General features: G+C 31.6%; 2 protein-coding genes across 4 annotated transcripts in view; one reads left to right on the forward strand and one right to left on the reverse strand.

Annotated features, from left to right (window-relative positions):
- Window positions 1-1,290, reverse strand: part of LOC126737727 (uncharacterized) — a 58,361-nt gene extending 57,071 nt beyond the window's left edge. For all 3 annotated transcript variants that reach the window (XR_007661090.1, XM_050442738.1, XM_050442737.1), the window contains exon 1: window positions 1,085-1,290. The gene's annotated coding sequence lies outside the window, so the exon portion shown is untranslated. The remainder of the gene's footprint in view (window positions 1-1,084) is intronic.
- A 6,957-nt stretch (window positions 1,291-8,247) lies between these two features.
- Window positions 8,248-16,800, forward strand: LOC126737873 (probable tyrosyl-DNA phosphodiesterase). The gene is made up of 10 exons (XM_050442948.1): window positions 8,248-8,412; window positions 8,464-8,562; window positions 9,618-10,055; window positions 10,116-10,218; window positions 10,275-10,400; window positions 10,456-10,551; window positions 10,626-10,796; window positions 11,066-11,235; window positions 12,818-13,043; window positions 16,404-16,800. The coding sequence occupies exons 1-10, from the start codon at window positions 8,376-8,378 to the stop codon at window positions 16,732-16,734; spliced, it is 1,797 nt and encodes a 598-aa protein (XP_050298905.1). The 5' UTR covers window positions 8,248-8,375; the 3' UTR covers window positions 16,735-16,800.
- Window positions 16,801-18,137: the final 1,337 nt, after the last annotated feature.

The following is an 18,137-nucleotide window of genomic DNA, read 5'->3' on the forward strand; positions in this document are numbered from 1 at the left end:
CAAATTTAAAATCAAATTAATCAATAATATAAATGACGCAAATATTGCTCTACTTATAACTTAAGTGCACTTATTGTATGTATTATTGGGAAGAGTTATTGGTACTAACTTGGTTCTGTTGAGAAACCAATGAGCCATCCATTATGATCAGGAAAAAAAACTTTCTCTAGTAGATCATAAATACTGCTTGATATGCATACGTATTTAGCTCAATAACTGATGTTTTCTATGCATGTGAAAAAACTACCATGAAATTATTATTTAGCTAATCCCTTACTAATCTGCAACAACATTTGTAGTAACGCTCGGAAAATCCTGAATAGGCAAAGACAACGTTTATCAAAATCCAAATAGTCAATAGTATGAATGACGCAAACTTAAATGCATCAATTTTGTTTATTATTGGAAACAGTTAATTACTGTTGAATTTTGGTAATCCAAGGGAAAATCTGTTTTTTCGGGTCCAATGGTTTATAAGAGATATCTAGTAGATTGTCAATATTTTCCATAGAATGAATTTCAAGTAGAAATCGATTTGGATCAAAGTTGGAAATTCTGTTTCGAATGTATACCCTGAGGGAATTAATTGGCCATCAATAACTGCCATATTTGTCAACATACTGCATCGATATTCCATTTGTTGATCAAACAGCACTAAAACTGGATACTTACATTAAAAAGACAATTTTCAAAAAAAAATACAACAGTTCGAAATTTAAACAGCATAATCAATACCACAAACTCAATTTTCCCCGCGTGTTGCACACTTCACTTCGACCCTCAAAATCCGATTTAAACTGCTATAGTAAAACAGAAGCTGAGATTTCCAGGTAACCCCATTATCGCGAATACTTAAAGGAAACTGTTGCTTTCACGCTTCCAGAGCTAATTTAAGGGTCCAGCATTTATCGACTTGTTGATTCCGCTCACCAATATACTTTCCGCCTTTAATGAAGAGTTTCCAGAGTTTTGTTTCGCACCATACCTGACCTTAATTTTGTTGAGAGTCGTCTGGCGAATTTTATATGCCCAAGCATGCATAAACCAAAACTTTTTTTACCAAATTAAAATTTATTAAACTTACATTTACATTATTTTTTTTTTAATCCAGATAGGCGGCACGTCTTAAAGCGAAAATCGTTGGATAGTTCTGAGCACAATGGGGGTAACAATGGGTTTGAGTGATTTAAATAAAAAATCTGAGAGTATTGATGTAAAGATGTAGCACGACCTTGCCCGCAATTTTAAAGGGATAATCGAGGACGCAACAGTTCGCAGCGCGTCGCGACGGGTGGAACGGCACTGGAAGGACCGAAATTTTCTGGCATCATCACGCAGACTCTCGCGACTCGGAGCGAGCGGAATATTAGGATCTAGTATGGATTCAAAGGTAGGGAATTACGGATTTTTTTAAGTTCTGGCAGACTTTATTTATGGATTTATTTATTTATCTGTTTAGAGTGAAACGGCACGACCGATTGCCATTTTGAAGCGAAAAAAGCTCACAGGAAACGTGGCTTATAATATGTGAAGGGCGTGCGAAGTTAAATGTGTGTCATGGGAGCAACCGTGATCAGATGTAAGGCTTTGGCTGTATTGTACAGCTTTGTGGTCTTGTACAAGGAGACCTATTCAGATTATTTATTTATTACTTTAATAATTAAAGTAATATCTCCTAGTAGGCGCTTAAAATACGCAGACAGCACATATCCTCCAATGGATCTATATTACAAGCAAAGTCGAAATATTTTTGGATCGTAGTATAATAATTTTGGGAAAACCAATGAACTTCAAACTATCTTTGTACAATGGAATTTCATTAAACTATATATAATTAATTTACTTCAGTCCAGGGGATTGGTGTTCTTGAGAAGCCATTGTACTCTTATTTTTATAGATGCATAAGATGTTCACCTCTTAAAAATGTTTCTTAACTATGCAGAGCATACGATGGATTTGGTAACCTAATGGCTTAAAAGGAAGAGCAGCCAATGAACAAATAAAAATTAAAAGCCACTTAATAAATATTTTGAAACAAGCATTACATGTGCGACTGGCCAATCGACGATCATCACAATGACGAGTCGAGTCGAGTTGACTCTGAGAAGTATTTTTTTATGCAGTTCCAGTTACTAGGGTATTTATTTGTGTAATGAACTGTGTCAATGTAAAAATTGTCAAGGAGAATCTTTTTATCAAACTCTCTGTGTAAAAACAACAAATTTGTTTGTATATATATTTATATTTTTCTATTTTCGATATAATCATCAAAGTTACTTTTGAAGAAAATTTGATTAACAACGCCAATAGTAGCAACATGTCCAATAAATTTTTATATACTGGGAAAGTATTCATGGGCACTGAGCCTAATATGCGTAAAACAAAACCCATAATATATCAATATATTGTAACAACATTGTAAACACCAAAAAACCAGCTGACACACCGCACGACGTCTCAAAGGTTAGCGCGAATCTTCCGGGACAGCTTTACGCCGAGTATATAAGGAGCCGCATCGTCTACAGCGACCACTTCTCAGTCCAGGGAAGTAATGTTCGCAATATTGGCGCGAGATTTAAATAGTTGTAAATAAATTCAGTAAAAGTAAATATGTCTAGTAGTCGTGAGTAATCGTATTTCTCGTAGTATAAGTGTATAAATAAATTAGTTGACTATTTTTTTATTGTTTTAATTCACACCTAACTAACGGGTTAAGACGCTACAATATCTTATTCACAATTCATATTGTAAATGCTCGGAAACATAATATAATGCCTCTCCATTTTTTTTTGTAGATAAAGATTTAAAAACCCTCGTTGAACAATATATTAACACCATAGTTTATATATTATGGTATTTGGCGATGGAAGCGAATCTTGGTAATATTATACCTCCGGCAACTTTTTTTAATTTTAATGTTAGTAAAATTTTTAAAAGAAATCCTTACATTGAAGTGTAAAACGATCAAACTTTATACCATTTGTTAAATTTCTCTTTGCATGATTTGAGAATTTTAATTAATGCGCATTGGGAAAGGTTTAGTTTCGCGAGGCTTCTGGCCACCCATAGGGTTTTTGAGCACAACATTAAGATTAAACTCTTAAAGTTGAAGCACAAAATGATAAAAAAACTGTATACTCTTTGATAAATTGTAGTAAAAATGTTTGCGTGGCCTCCAGTAATTATAAGATTTTTTCTATTTTTACAATTCATATAATTAAATGAATGCAGATTAGGACATTAGTGATACGATCCCTTCGGCCACGCATAGGTATAATTTTAAGATGTTAGTACAATTTCCGGAAGAATTCCTTAAATTGAAGTATAAAATAGTAAACGAACTTTGTATCATCTGATAAATTTAATTCACTCAAATTAGTGGACATTCTTAGACTAGCCTAGAAAGCCTAGATATTCTACTTTTTAGAGCCTACTTTAAAAAATTCTATACCCATGAGAAGATTGAGTTTTTTGTCTCAATTTTTAGACAAGAACGAAAATCTTTTTTTTTTACAAGTATGGAAACTTACATAGCTAGATAATTTTTAATCAAAGTGATAACGATGGAAAAACTCAACTTAAACTTATTTATCATTGATAAATCACTTGCAATTATTCAAATTTTTGTGTGCCATTTACCTTAAGCTAGATCACTTAAAGAAACATTATAAATGCTCTTCGACATACTCTAGTTCTCTAAGAAACACTCGTTTCTTCGAGATAACGTTTGGCTTTAATATCGACCCACAATTCCCAACATTACTATATCCACATTTTCTGTGAAATTCGTCACCTGTTAAGGCTCCTCTCATATGCTCCTCTATAAATTCAATTAATTTTGCCCATGAGACCCCATTAACGATAACCTAAAGCAAGCTCTATAGTATCAGATTACTGTGCTTAGTATCTGACTTGTGGGCAGCTTTTCAAGGGTTGATAATTTACATTTTACATAGGACACATAATATAACATATAGGGAAGGATCTATGTAGGTATATTTTGTTTACCTTAGAACAGATTTATTAGAAAATCGGTCGAATAGCAACATTTATCCTTACGAAAAGATACGTAGTTAGATTTCGATTAACAGGAAAAAAATTAGATTAAAATTATTATTTATATCTTACATGCAAATGTGCTAATCGTCGAGAAAATATATAATATGAAATTTATTTATACGAAACATCAACGAAATGAAATCAAAGAATTTAAAAAAAACAAACTTACAACAAATGCAGTAATACAGACATAATCAATAGCGGGATTACTCTTTCGAATGAGCAACAGGGATTTAGTACTGGAAGGTCATATAGCGACGCAGTTTTTGTCAGACAAATAATAAAAAAATCGATCGAATATATTAAACCGAAATACTTGTATGTTTATAGATCTTCAAAAAGGCATTTGATCGCGTCTAACTGAGAGATAATTTACATCTACTTTATGACCTTATAAAAACCATCGAAAGCTTAAATTCTTATTGAGGTTAATAACCGAGCCAATATCATTCGAGAAGGGTATTAAATAGGGAAACTCGTTAAGTTGTTAATCTTTGGCCCTTCCACCAACCGGAACTAATAACTCTTGATAAATGGTAGTTTTTCCTAAAAATATTGTTAACTCTTTTCACTGACAAGACCTAGATAATCCTACTTGATCCTAACGGACTAGAAAGATAGGACCGAAATGATTATATTTGCTTATATTTCCATCAGACGTCCATCTTTTCTTGGAAAACTTTTATTTATTTCGATCACACGCCATGGCTTTTCAAAAATTTCATTGAAAACTAGCCGACATGCCATTGGACTCATTTTTTTAAATCTAACTCGTTAACAAACGTTCGGGTTGTCAATGGGGATTTTTAAGACTTTTAAGGATAATGGGCTTAAATTCATATTGGTATACGAATTTCTCAAAATATAAGTCTATTTTCTTTTAGTTCTACATTCAGCCACAATTTAAAGGCAGACACTATAACTTCTTTTATCCCTTTGACATATAATAGCATTGGGCATGCTGTTATCTATTCAATGAACAATTTTCTTTAATTTTTTGACATAGTGCGATCAAAATTTTGACGTCCATTGGATGATACAAATTGATAAAAAAAAAAACATATCTTAGTGAAGTATATACATTTTTATCAGAGTCATCCGTTATAAAACACAACGAATTTTGTACATATTTAAGCTGGACTTATTATTTGCCAGCTTTAAATAGCCGGTCGAGATTTACTACATTTGCTTTAAACTGGTTTCCCTTAAACTAGTTTCGCTGATGTCTCTGAAAGTTTCAGTAACATGCTAAATCCGACGAGAGTCCATTAAGTGCTTCAGAATTTCCCAACTCCTGTTTATTAAATCGTTGCGAGCACACAATACCGAGGGTTCAGGGCCCGTTCGAAATGAGCCTGTCAGCTTACGTCGCACGCAGGCAAATTTTTCGTGAATTTCGAGACAAAAATTGTTTTTTCTTCCTTTTGCTGTTTAGGTATTTATGTTATTGAAGGGGGAAAACAGTCAGAAGAGAAGTAAGTATTCACATTGTAAACAATCACTTCTGCTATATTTGGTTAATTTCATTTAACTAAATTTCGCAATTAAAATGTTCTACAGGTCTACCTCTTTGAATATTAACATAAAATTTAGCTCTCTGTAATTTATATAGCCATAATATGAGGACTTGCGAACTATGCGAACAAATATCCGCTTTCATCAACTTAGCAACGGTAGTAAATGAAAATCATGAAGAACGTCTTAATATTCTCGAGGTATTTCCTTTATACTATCTCCTTAAAATAAAATCTCCTGAGAGCTATCTCGTAAAATACTTAATAACACAATAATATTTGTACTGTAAAATATGATTGTACTGTGTGAAATTTCTGAAGTAAGTCATCCAAAGAGCCTAATTTGGCAGACCATTATATAGTATTCGTCTCTAATTCTTTCACGGAAAAACATATTTATTTTCGGCAATTTCCTGCAATTTTGAGCAAAATTTATTAGCTGTAAGCCAACCCTCAGCCATCCTGTAGACAAATTTTAATTTTTGTAAAACAGGTCAAGTGTACTCTCATAAACCATAATTTTTGAGTCATCAGCAAGCATTTATGTACTATTTTGGCTCAACACCTTTAAGTTTTGTGTGAATATATTCAAAGTGAATGTATAATTTATTAACTATATCTAGTGTAAAGAATGCCTTTGTTAACTCAGTCTTAGGGGCTACGAACAACATTTAAATAGACTTGGATTAGTTGGAGGTCTTGACAGTATTCATTCAAACATTGTATTAACTGAAGAGGACAAGTTGAACTAAAATAACAATTGAAAGGCAGGAGGACATGCAGGCCAATTCTTTCAAGCCAAAAACAGTCTTTATCCTTTATATTTAAATAACGATGGCAGTTTGGCAATGTGCCAATTTCAAGAGCGACATGAAATTCTTGAATTATCAGAAACAGTAATGGGCTAATGGCTGACTGATCCTTATTAAATGTTAAATACACTAATGGTAGCATATCACACTGTCTGAAGCTTTTGCAATATATCCTTTAAATAAAACCAGATCAAATCTGTTCTTTAAGAAAAATATTTAAATAATTAAGTTCGATATAATATAAGAAGAGTAGGCGAGATGGAGTCGTAGCACGTAAATTTAAAAAAAAATTAATAAATAAACTTCATTTTGTATTTTTGCCCACAAATATTAATAAATTCCGCCTGTGTGCGTCGTCGTTTCACTATATTTATACCCAGTCATTTTAAATCCGATAAAAAGACACATCAGGACGTGTCCTGGCCAAACCGTCCGACCTCAGAATAATATCTTTCCATTTTCTTTTCGCAGTTGTCGTTTTTGCCGGGACAGATCCTGGCCGGTCGCTATTGTTTGTCGAGAGTAGATTTTATGTAGTCAGGGATGCGATGGTTTGGAGCAAACGTTTTGTTTTGTTGAACAAAGGGTATTTTGTTCCCTCTCGAGATACATATTTGGCACGGTAAATGCTATAAATGGTAACAGCCTGGGAACAGCATCAATAGTTATTAATATTGCATTTGGTGTGACCGTAATTAGTATTATACATATTTGTCGGTCTGTTTGCTTAAATAAGATTGAAACCTTCCTATTAAAAAAAAGAAAATTATTCTTTTTCGTAGCTACTTTATTTTAATAACACCACCAGTGCAATCGCATTAGCAATAGGTATTTAATTAATGTCCCTTAAGATTTAAATGTTCATGTATACACAACCTATATTCTAGTTCAGTTAAATATTCCAATATACAATGCGGCATCTGTCTTAATAATATCTGCATAAACTTAATAATATATTATATTAAGAAAAACATAAAATGTTGGAATAGGTACGTTCATGATATATTTACAATCTTCACTGGTTCTGCTGAGGACTTACTGGAGTTTGAGGCATTTCAAAGCTAATTATTAATCCTTGTATTAATTTCACATTCGAACAACAGAAGATCTGGAAATCTACCTTTTCTAGATCTTGAATTAAAAGAATCCTTTTCTAGAACTTGAATTAAAAGAATGAATAACATAAGGGTCGTACTTGAGATGCACTGTGTATCGAGAGATGATCCGATGATGGCAAGAAAACTTGGCGAAATGCATCAGGTCTGACATTAGAATTGGCATTTTGCTTGTGGAGAAAAGACTTCTATAAAACTTTTCAATAATAATATATTAATAAAGTGGGTTTATGATTCTCTGAAATATCCTATAAATTAACCTCTTTTATTTTTGCCATGCTTTTATGTGCTTTGGGCTAACTATTAAAATTTTTGAAATTTGTGAAAATGAGAAAAGTTGAAGTTAGAGTTACATGAGTGTAGCATAGTTTATCGTCACCGTTGCCTTTATTTATATTGTTAGGATTATAGTTATTTTACAGTAACAGTAGTATTTTACAGTACAGTAGACTAATTAATATCCTCTATTAAAGAAAAAAGTGGCTACGTTTACAATAAAATTATACATAAGTTGGAAAATTAAATATTATGCATTGTCTAAAATATACCCCTCTCCGCGTAATAATTGATTCCCCAACCTGTATATTTCGTTTCAAACGTAAGTCGCGTGTAAAGTCAAATCCAAGCCTTTAACCGATTTAGTGACCTTAGCCTGGTTCTTTCGACCTTGGCTGTATATCGGAAATTTTGACAGGACGTTGTTTAGACCAAGGCTCACCTAGAAGGTCCCTTTTTTTTCTTAGTTTGACGTTTGGGTGACATGTAAATAAACCCAAAAGGTTATGTTATGATTTTTTTTGGTTTAAACAAAAGTGGAAATATTTTAATTATTTTGATGAAAATTAGGTAAGGTTTCGATTTATAAAATTGGGACAATGAACTCATATTTAAAGCGCAAGATTGATGACAATGGTATGTATTGAATAACGTAAAGTATAAATATCCTTATAATTTACTATTTAGATATGGAGGCCAAAAAACCAAAGAGAGAAGAATGTCCCCATAAGGAGAGATGTTACAGGAGGAACCCACATCATTTTAAGGAATTTGAACATCCTTTTTGTAAGTTTTAATTTACTAGATGGAACTACATAGTTTTATAATAAGAAAGCTCCATAGCATTCCTATAGAGAGCAAAGAGATCTGTTTTTCATTTGACCCTATGATGTAGTTATTTAATGACAACAATATCATATTTACCTCTAAAACAAAATGATTATTTTTTCTTCAGAATTGGATAAAATTTGTACTAGTTCAAGCTCTATTTTTGGATAAAAACCATGTAAAATTTAGAGATTCATAACATAACTTACAAGTAAAATAAAGTAAAGAAAGAAACAAATGGTGTATTATATTTACCCAACAATTACTTATATTAATGACTTCAATTTCAACAACAATTCAACTTTATTTTACTGCAACACAATTATCCTGAGAAAAAAGATTTGTCACTATCTCTGCTATAAAAATGCCTAACTGCATTTAGGTTAAATCTTAGATAGACAGGTCATATGAAATTTAGGAAAGCTTCATCATAAGGTAAAAAATAGTAAAAGATTCAAATCAAATATAGAAAGATAGTTAAAGGAAAAAAACATACTTATTAGACATCTTAAAAATAAATTTGGCCTCTATAAAATGCATCAAGAAAGTAATAGGATTACTCAGTAAGAATGGCTCCACTTGTTTATTAAAATGTCTACAATTTTCCTGTTTTTTTATTTCAAGATGGTGGTTAAACATCTTCATTCCTTTGTATATAAATCAATTTGTTGTCAATGTTCTTATTGAGATAATCAGTCCAAATTCTTATTATATGTTAAAATTTAGACAAAATAAAGAATTTTTATATTAGTTTAATTTATATATTCAAACTAGTTATTGAATTGTTTCTAAAATCTAAGGTTTCAGATGTAAGAAATTTACAATATTTTTGTGTATTTACAACATTGAAATTAAAAAATTCATGTTTACTGTAAAAAGTATGTTTTTATAAATTACATGGGCAGTAGCCAGTGACGAAAGTACAAAAGTTTATATTGCACTCTCCAAGTATTACTTAAAAAAGAGATTGAAGAGGCTTAAGAAAAACTCAATATTCTACCATTTTTTTGCAGTAATGAAATTGATAGATATGGGAGATGCACTTGAAATCCCAGAAAACATGCCTCAACCCAAGCAAGTTTACTTAGAACAATTAGATATCTTAAAACCAATAGTGGCATCCCAAAAATCAAAAAATCTTGAGGTTAAACTGAAAGAAGAGGCTACATCTAGCCAGACAAAACCCAAAACTAATAAACAACAAAAAGTAGAAAAAGATTCCACTGATGGTCCAAGTAATAGCAAATCTCCCTCAAAGTCTGCTTCAAAAGTTTCTAGAAAAGGCAAAAATACCATATTTAATTCAGAAAATGTTTCAGAAAATAATACAAAGTGTGAGTCTGGAACAATGCTTGAAAAAATGCAGAAAACTGCTCCCTATAACTTGTTTTTTACAACAATACCCAAAAGTCCTGAAACATCTAAAGAAGATAACTGTATAACATTCACTGGTATGTATGTACATTTCTGTATGACAATTTAGAAAACTAAACTATTTTTCAAATTTTCAGACCTCTTATGTCCTAGCCTAGGAACATTGAAATCATCTCTGCAGATAAATTTCATGATAGATATTGACTGGCTTCTAAAACAGTACAAAGCAAGAAACCTACAGTAAATATTCATTTAATCATTTTTAATTAATTTTATATTTTACAAGCCATTTGTAGTCAAAAACCGTTAACAATTTTATATGGAGACGATTGGCCTGATATGGTAGAATTTATGAATAGATTCTGTCCAAATGTTAAATATCATTTTGTAAAAATGAAAGACCCATTTGGTTGCCATCATTCGTAAGTTAATTCAGTCACACTGTTGTGCTAAACCTTCATGTATTTTTTGTTTTAGGAAAATTGGCATTTATGCTTATGAGGATGATTCGATTAGAATAGTTATTTCTACAGCAAATTTATATTATGAAGATTGGAACCACTACAACCAAGGGTAAGATGAGAGAAGTCTCTTTTAAAGTGGTATAGTTGATTGTGTATGTTTATTGTAATTATTTACCATTTTAGCTTGTGGGTTAGTCCGAAATTAAGAAAACTCCCAGAGGGAAGTACAATAAAAGATGGAGAGTCACCAACTGGCTTTAAATCTGATTTTTTAAATTACTTAACTAGTTATAATGTGGCAGTTTTAAAGGAATGGATTGACTGTGTAAAAACTGCAGATTTCAGTGAAGTTAAGTAAGTAGAAAATTTTCTAGTATGCAATTGGAAACTATAAGAAAGATTTACTCTAAGTGAGATTGTCATTCTCCCCAGAATGAAATGCTAAACCAAAGTTTTTAAACAGGTATATTTCGCCATCATGAGATTTAGACTTTTCTGATGATGTGTTTTCTATAGTATCTGATGATGGCTATTACTATAGACAAAATGCATTTTGTAAAGATATTTTCCATTTTCTTGTGAAGGGAGCTCTATACTCCTATAAAAAATATTGTTTTCTTTAGGGTAGCCTTTGTATATTCTGCCCCTGGAAAACATTATCCGAAAACAAACGGAAATCATTTACATAAAGTGGCAGAGTTGTTAAGCCAATATTGTGTTTTACCTGAAAAAACCACGCCACAAAGTGAGGGACCTTTGTCTTGGGGTATTATAGCCCAAGCTTCCAGCATAGGTAAGAGTAGTTTTATTTTGAAAATATATATATTTTGACTGAATAATATAATATGTTCGCTGAAGATTTTCATTATCTCCTGTTTCGATTTTTATTCGCTCTTTTTATTATTATTTTGATTTCTCTTCTCTTTATATATATTCTCTTCTCTTTATATGTTATTGTAGATTTTTCTTTTGGTTAAACACGTTTATAAATAGATACCAAATCTAGAAAAAATTGTGGTAATAAATAATTTATATGTAACGTACACATTGATGGTGGTTAGAGCATGTTTTTTATTTACGTATTTAATAAGGCGAAAACTGATTTTGATAAAAATATTTTAATATTTCTGAGGATGATATGAAGAGTATCGAAACGTTGACTGTAGACTAAGATAATTAATCGAACGCAGAGTCCAAAATAGCTGATACCTTTCATCCAATAAAAATATGGATGATCGTGAATTAAAGACATAACGTACAGGGTGTTTCATATTATATGGAATGCATTTTTGTGTCTTCAGTCCTTGAGGTACTGAAATTATTAAAACATATTTTCTCTCTTTATATTTTCCGATTAGATGGAGATAATTTAAGCGAATTTAATTCATATCCTAATTTGTCATTGAGGTCTCACAGAGTTGAAGCCTTAATATCAAATTAAATGTTGATAAACTCAGTATTGGTCTTTACTTTTTTATAAAAAATTTATTTATTTTCCTATAGCTAAAAATATAATTACACGAATGAAGAAATTGCATGTCACAACATGAATAATTAATGAAATGCAAATAAAATATTCGTAATTTCATGACAACAAAATATTTCAAAGAATTGTCAAACAATTAAGAACTATGGGTTGCTTTAAAAGAAACGAGAAACTGCATGGCAGACCAAATAGTGTAAGAACTGTCCAAAAACTTAAGGAGCGAGTAATAACCATACAACATCCTTATGATGCTCACTCTGTAAATTCCAAAAGAACCTGATTCTTTTTAGAAATGAAGACAAAACTACACTTTTCTTCAATAGAAATCATTAAAATCCTCCATGGAACGATTTCTATGAAAACGAAGGATTTAGAAATTTTCGACAGCGATTACATGGCTTGCGTTAAATAATAAAACTTTCGTATCAAGCATTTTATAATGAGCATAAATTGGAATAAATTCATTGACAAAACTAGCAGAAAGAGTACAATATTCAATCCAAATGTCAACATATTAGCATTCTTGAAAAAATTTGAGCTAAATCTAACATACGAGTACCTATATATCCATGAGATAAACCGCAGTCTCCAACCCAACCCAACATCAATATTAATATATATTAAAGAAAAGAACGTAAATATAGAGTGCTTTTATTCCAGAACATACCACACTTAATAACTTCTTTAAAAAAAAAACTCAAATATAAAATATAATGTTCCCCTGTCAATATCTAAATTGACGTATTAAGCACTGTATAGTGAAAGTTCAGGTACAGCAAACTCTTCCATTAACGCTGCCACAAATTTTCGAGAGCATAATTCTTAAGATTTCTTTAACTTTTCTAAAGTGCGTTCTAAATATTATTTTTTATCTTAATATTAATTGTAGGATCTATGGGAAAAACTGCCGCAGAATGGCTCCGTGGTTGCGTGTTAAGAAGCTTAGCTAGCCACAAAAAAAGTCCAAAACCAAATAATTCCCAAGCCACCATAAGCTTAGTGTATCCCAGTGTAGACAATGTTGCCCATGGTTACTTTGGTCTGCAAAGTGGAGGTTGTTTGCCTTATTCGAAGGCTACCAATGAGAAACAAAGATGGCTTCAAACTTATATGCAGTAAGTGGCTTTATAATAACAGAAATGAGGCAAGAAACCCCTTTTTTTATAATGCCTTAAGTAGTTGGCCAACACATTTTGTTTTTGGCCACTTTTAAAAATGGTTTTTCATTAATCAAGAATTATCAGTATCATCAGAATCTTCAGTTTATAATCTAGGGTTCTTAGAAATTTTCTCTGCAATTTCGCCAACATATCAATATAAACCTGATAACCTTCAAACACATGTTTTTTTTTAATACAAAGAGATTACTACTAAGGCATATATCGTGATAAAGTCTATAAAAAGTGCTGCTATAATAATGTCTAATAAACCAAAAAGAGTTTTTTTGACATACACTTGAAAACTGTTTCGATAATGCAATTTTTCAGTGGCGTATCCAGGGGAGTGCAAAGGGGGCAATTGCCCCCCCCAGAAAAGCTAGGGAGAAAAAACATAAAAAACATATATTGAGTTCTGCTAATAATAAGATGTTGCGTCTTTAAGTAGTACAATACAAAACGAAATAATTAATGCATGTAACACAAATATTTTACGAAAAATAATAGCAGAAGTAAAATCTGCAAAATATTATGCAATCTTGGCTGATGAGACAACTGATATTGCCAAAATAGAGCAGTTTGTTCTTTGCGTTTGGTAAGTATGCGATAATTTATCTATTAAAGAGTCCTTTCTTCAATTTATTCCGGTAAATTCAACGACTGGGCATAATTTAGCAAAAACAATTATCGAAAATTTGACAAACTGGGGTTTAGATTTAAATAATCTTAAAGGCCAGGGTTACGATGGGGCAGCGGCAATGAGTGGTCAGTTTTCTGCGGTACAGGCTATTATAAGAAAGGAATATCCTACAGCCTTATATGTTCATTGCGTCTCACACTCCCTTAACCTTGCTATATCCGATGCATGTTCTGTCCAGACTGTACGAAATTGCATGGGTGTTATTGAAAATGCTTACATTTAAAAAAAATGTACATACATACTCCCAAACGTCAAAATATTTTAACTAAAAAAGTAAATGAAATGCAGGATAATGAGAGATCAAGACGAGACAGATTAAAACAACTTTGTGCTACTAGATGGGTTCAAAGACAAGATTCAGTAAGCGTAATGAGAGAGCTTTTAAATTCTGTGGTATTGGCTTTAGAAGAAATAGCTGAGTGGCCAGACAAAGAAAAGTCTACTTGTAGCAAGTTGTTACTAAACACCTTAAGTACATCAGAATTCCTCATTACTCTTTATGTAATCGAACATGTTTTTGCATTTACCACTCCGTTATCAAAGTTGCTGCAATCAGTTAATATTGATTTAGGCAAAGCAATATTACTGGCTGAAGATTGCTTAAAAGAGCTTAAAGATTTACGTCATAAAGCAGATAATAGTTTTGCAACTATTTTTGCAGAGGCAAAAAAAAATATAAACAAATTATTTGGTTTAGAAATAACAAAACCACGCATAACTAGCAGACAAAAAAATAGGGCAAATTTTGAAACTAACACAACTGAAGAATATTTCAGAATATCAATATTTATTTCGTTTTTAGATTGCGTCTTATTACAATTAGAAGAGAGATTTGTTAAACATAAAGATATATTACAACCATTTAACTGTCTGATTCCATCAGTAAATAAGAAACTTGATAATCAACTTCAAAGTCTTAAGTATTTGGTAAATATTTATAACAATGATTTAGAAAATTGTTCATTTACTACTGAACTCAAACTTTGGTATAGAAAATTTGAAGCCTGTGCACCAGAAAAATATCCGAGCTCCGCTCTCGATGCCCTAGTAATGTGTGATCAGGATATATTTTCCAATATATTTTTACTGTTAAAGATTTTTTGTACTTTACCTGTAAGCACAGCAACCCCTGAAAGAAAATTTTCTACACTTTTCACACAATGAGTGAAGACAGATTAAATGTTTTAACTCTTCTGTATGTATATCCAGAAATCTCAGTTAGTGCCGAGGAAGTACTTAACGAAATGCAGCTTAAATCGAGGAAACTTGATATTGTTATTTAGTTTTATTTGGCTTTTCTTGGTGTTTTATATAGATACCTAATTGAGTTTTGATCTTGTTTAGTTTTTTTAGGAGTTAATTTGTTTTTGTTACTTTAGAATAATTTTTTGTTTGCCTTGTGCCTGTTTTACTATCCATATATTATATTAGTATCTTTTATTTTTCTTTATTTTTGTAGCTTTTAAATTAATAAAAGCATTTCAAAAACATGGTAATTATTTCTCTCTTCCTGATGAATAAATACCATATCTCCGATAATAGGCCAAAAAAATTAACTAACATACACATACATACATATGTAAGTATATTGTATATTAAATGGTGATAAACCATGTTGCCCCCCCCAGGAATGAATCCTGGATACGCCACTGCAATTTTTAGAAATAGAACAAAAGTTTTTAATTGATGACTTATTACCATTTTTATAGGCAAGGTTCATAGATGTTAACCTCCAAGCATTTTTTCATTAGGTAAAATGATAAGACATATTGAATGTAATGGGTCTATGGTTGGAACCTTTGCTGTGACACTTAAATCACAGAACAGTTTTACCACTAACCAAAATTCTTTATTTCATTCTCAGTGACATGAAGAATGAAATAGAGTTTTGGTTAGTGGTAAAACTGTTTTGTCACATCTTTAAAACCCATAATTGACGAAATATTTCTGTAATTTCTTCGCAATATTTAATTTTTTAAGCCCACCTCTAGCAACATTTAGAGGATTTGCATTACGGTTAAACTAGTAAAAGTCTCTAACGAATAAATTCATGAAAAATGTTTGTTGTATGCTGCTGCTTCTTTAGGTATTTTTTTCACTCAACCTTTTGCTGTTAGCTATTGATCATATTTCTTTAAACTTAAGTATTAAAGAGCCGATTTACCCTACTTACACAATTTACAATAAAAAAGTAAATCAAACTCGTTAAAAAGAAGATTAATTGAGCGCAAAATGTATTTTTCTAAAATAATTTTTAAAATGTACGTTTGCGCTATTTCCAAAAACAAAAAGTAACAATGTCTTGTCTCTCACTCCAACCTATTAGTTTGTAAGACAATTAATGATCCATAATAATGTTGACACAAAATTGTTATTAATGTAACTTTTTGAATGTTATTTTAATTTGAGTATTTACCTCGGAATAATGTAAACTTATGAATAAAGATTATAGTAAATCTATTTCCTGGTCAATTTAATCGAAAAAACACCGTTTAGTCCTTAGATCGTCTAAGTAGAGAAACCTTTCAAATAAAGGTTATAAATCTATCGATTGAATTTTGGCTTAGTGTCCTACTCTTCTTTTACTTAATTGCCCTTAAAAACTTATGTGTTTTCAGCCAATGGATCGCTGATGGTAAACGTAGGACCAGAGCAATGCCCCACATCAAATCATATTGTCGGATTTCACCGGGTTTAAATAAACTGGCATACTTTCTATTAACCAGTGCCAACCTGTCCAAATCGGCGTGGGGAAACAATATACAAAAAGATGGCGGCAGCTACATCAGGTCATACGAAGCTGGTGTGATGTTTTTACCTAGTTTTTTTAACGAGGACTTTTTCGAAATTCAAAACACTAGTGATAATAAGAATAAGAAGCTGTTTCCCTTTATGTTTGATTTGCCTCTAACACCGTACAAGAAAGATGATTATCCTTGGTGTAATTAGAACGTTCTTTTTTTTGTGATTTTATTTATTATATACACCACGTTTAAAATAAAGTATTTTTTTTTAGTCTTTTTTTTTATTGTTACTGCCGAAATTTGTTATGGATGTTTTCCTTTTATTCTTCAATTTCTTCAACGGGTATTTTATACTGCATAGTATAAACGACTGTGTTAATAAAACAGGAATATGGGTAAAAAAGGTTTTATCTTATTGTCGTAATTATGTAATGAAGTTTCATATTAAAAGCGACGGGAGGAGAAAATACTTGCAGATTAATAAAATTATCATGGAAGCCTATAAACAAAGGCTACAAAAATAGCTACAGGCGATGCAATAATAGTTTATGGTACGGAGACTTCATTTTGTCTCTTCTTAATAAGTTAGAAACGAATTTTCTTTTTATCTGTTTGATCTAAACCCTAAAGTTAAAAAAACTTCTGCAACTCTACAAACAGCCTATTGCTGTATTTTACATTCTAAATCTACAAGGTACATAAAAAAGGGTTTTCTGATTTAAAGCCTGATACCCTATATATTATTGCATTTTTTAATTTTTCATGAAATCTAATGGACACATAACATACTTGGATTTAACTGTTCCGGAAATATAAACAGTTAAACATTGAGCCATTTTTTTGAGTTTTAGAGGTCATAGTGGCAAGACTATTTGACATAGAGGGAAATTGTATGTGACGTCCTGGAAGTCACTCATGCAATTTGAACGATTAAGTGAAGTACTATAGTAATAGTTTATAAATTTGAATAGAAACAATTGATCTGTGTTAATGCAATCCTCTGCCACTAGGTAGCACTTACCTGTTCTATATCTCTAGAATAGATGCCATCGCCAACAAAATCATTATTACACGGCAAAGCAAAGTCAAAAAATAAAGAAGAGGATATACTCTAGGTGAGGCTATATATATACAAGATAATTTTGATTATTGACCTTCCATTGTATAGGGAGGAAAACTGGACCCTTTTTGCGGATGGCAGCACGGCTTCACTTTTAGTGGGATAGGCTCACCAAGAAATCACTGTTTTTTTTCTACCAGACACATACTTGGAAACAGTCAGTCTCTATTTCATTCTACCATGACCTATGGCTTTTTCGTATGGGATCTCTCACTTTTGCATCCAGACTCTAAGTTATAACTGGACTGCAGGAGAATGCTCCCATCTAATTTAATACTTAAGAATCTAATTTACCTAAAAAGATAATGAAGGCTGCTTTGGAGTGCACAATGGAGTCCATAATATTAAGTAAAGAAATTTACCTATTTTAAAAAATTGTCATTTTTTGGGATGTTTTCCTTGTTAATCTTCAGGTACCCGAAACCAGAACCCCTGTCGGTGTTTTGCATCGCACTTGTGCTACTCCACTTTCTCCATATTTTCTTTGG

The sequence above is a fragment of the Anthonomus grandis genome, chromosome 6, assembly GCF_022605725.1.
Source record: "Anthonomus grandis grandis chromosome 6, icAntGran1.3, whole genome shotgun sequence".
Classification (NCBI taxonomy): Eukaryota; Metazoa; Arthropoda; class Insecta; order Coleoptera; family Curculionidae; genus Anthonomus; species Anthonomus grandis.

Coding starts and splice junctions, on each gene's coding strand:
- LOC126737873 (XM_050442948.1), top strand. CDS start 8,376: ATGAACTCATATTTAAAGCGCAAGATTGATGACAATG. Junction 10,219..10,274: donor TACAAAGCAAGAAACCTACA/GTAAATATTCAT, acceptor AGCCATTTGTAG/TCAAAAACCGTTAACAATTT. Junction 10,552..10,625: donor TGGAACCACTACAACCAAGG/GTAAGATGAGAG, acceptor TTACCATTTTAG/CTTGTGGGTTAGTCCGAAAT.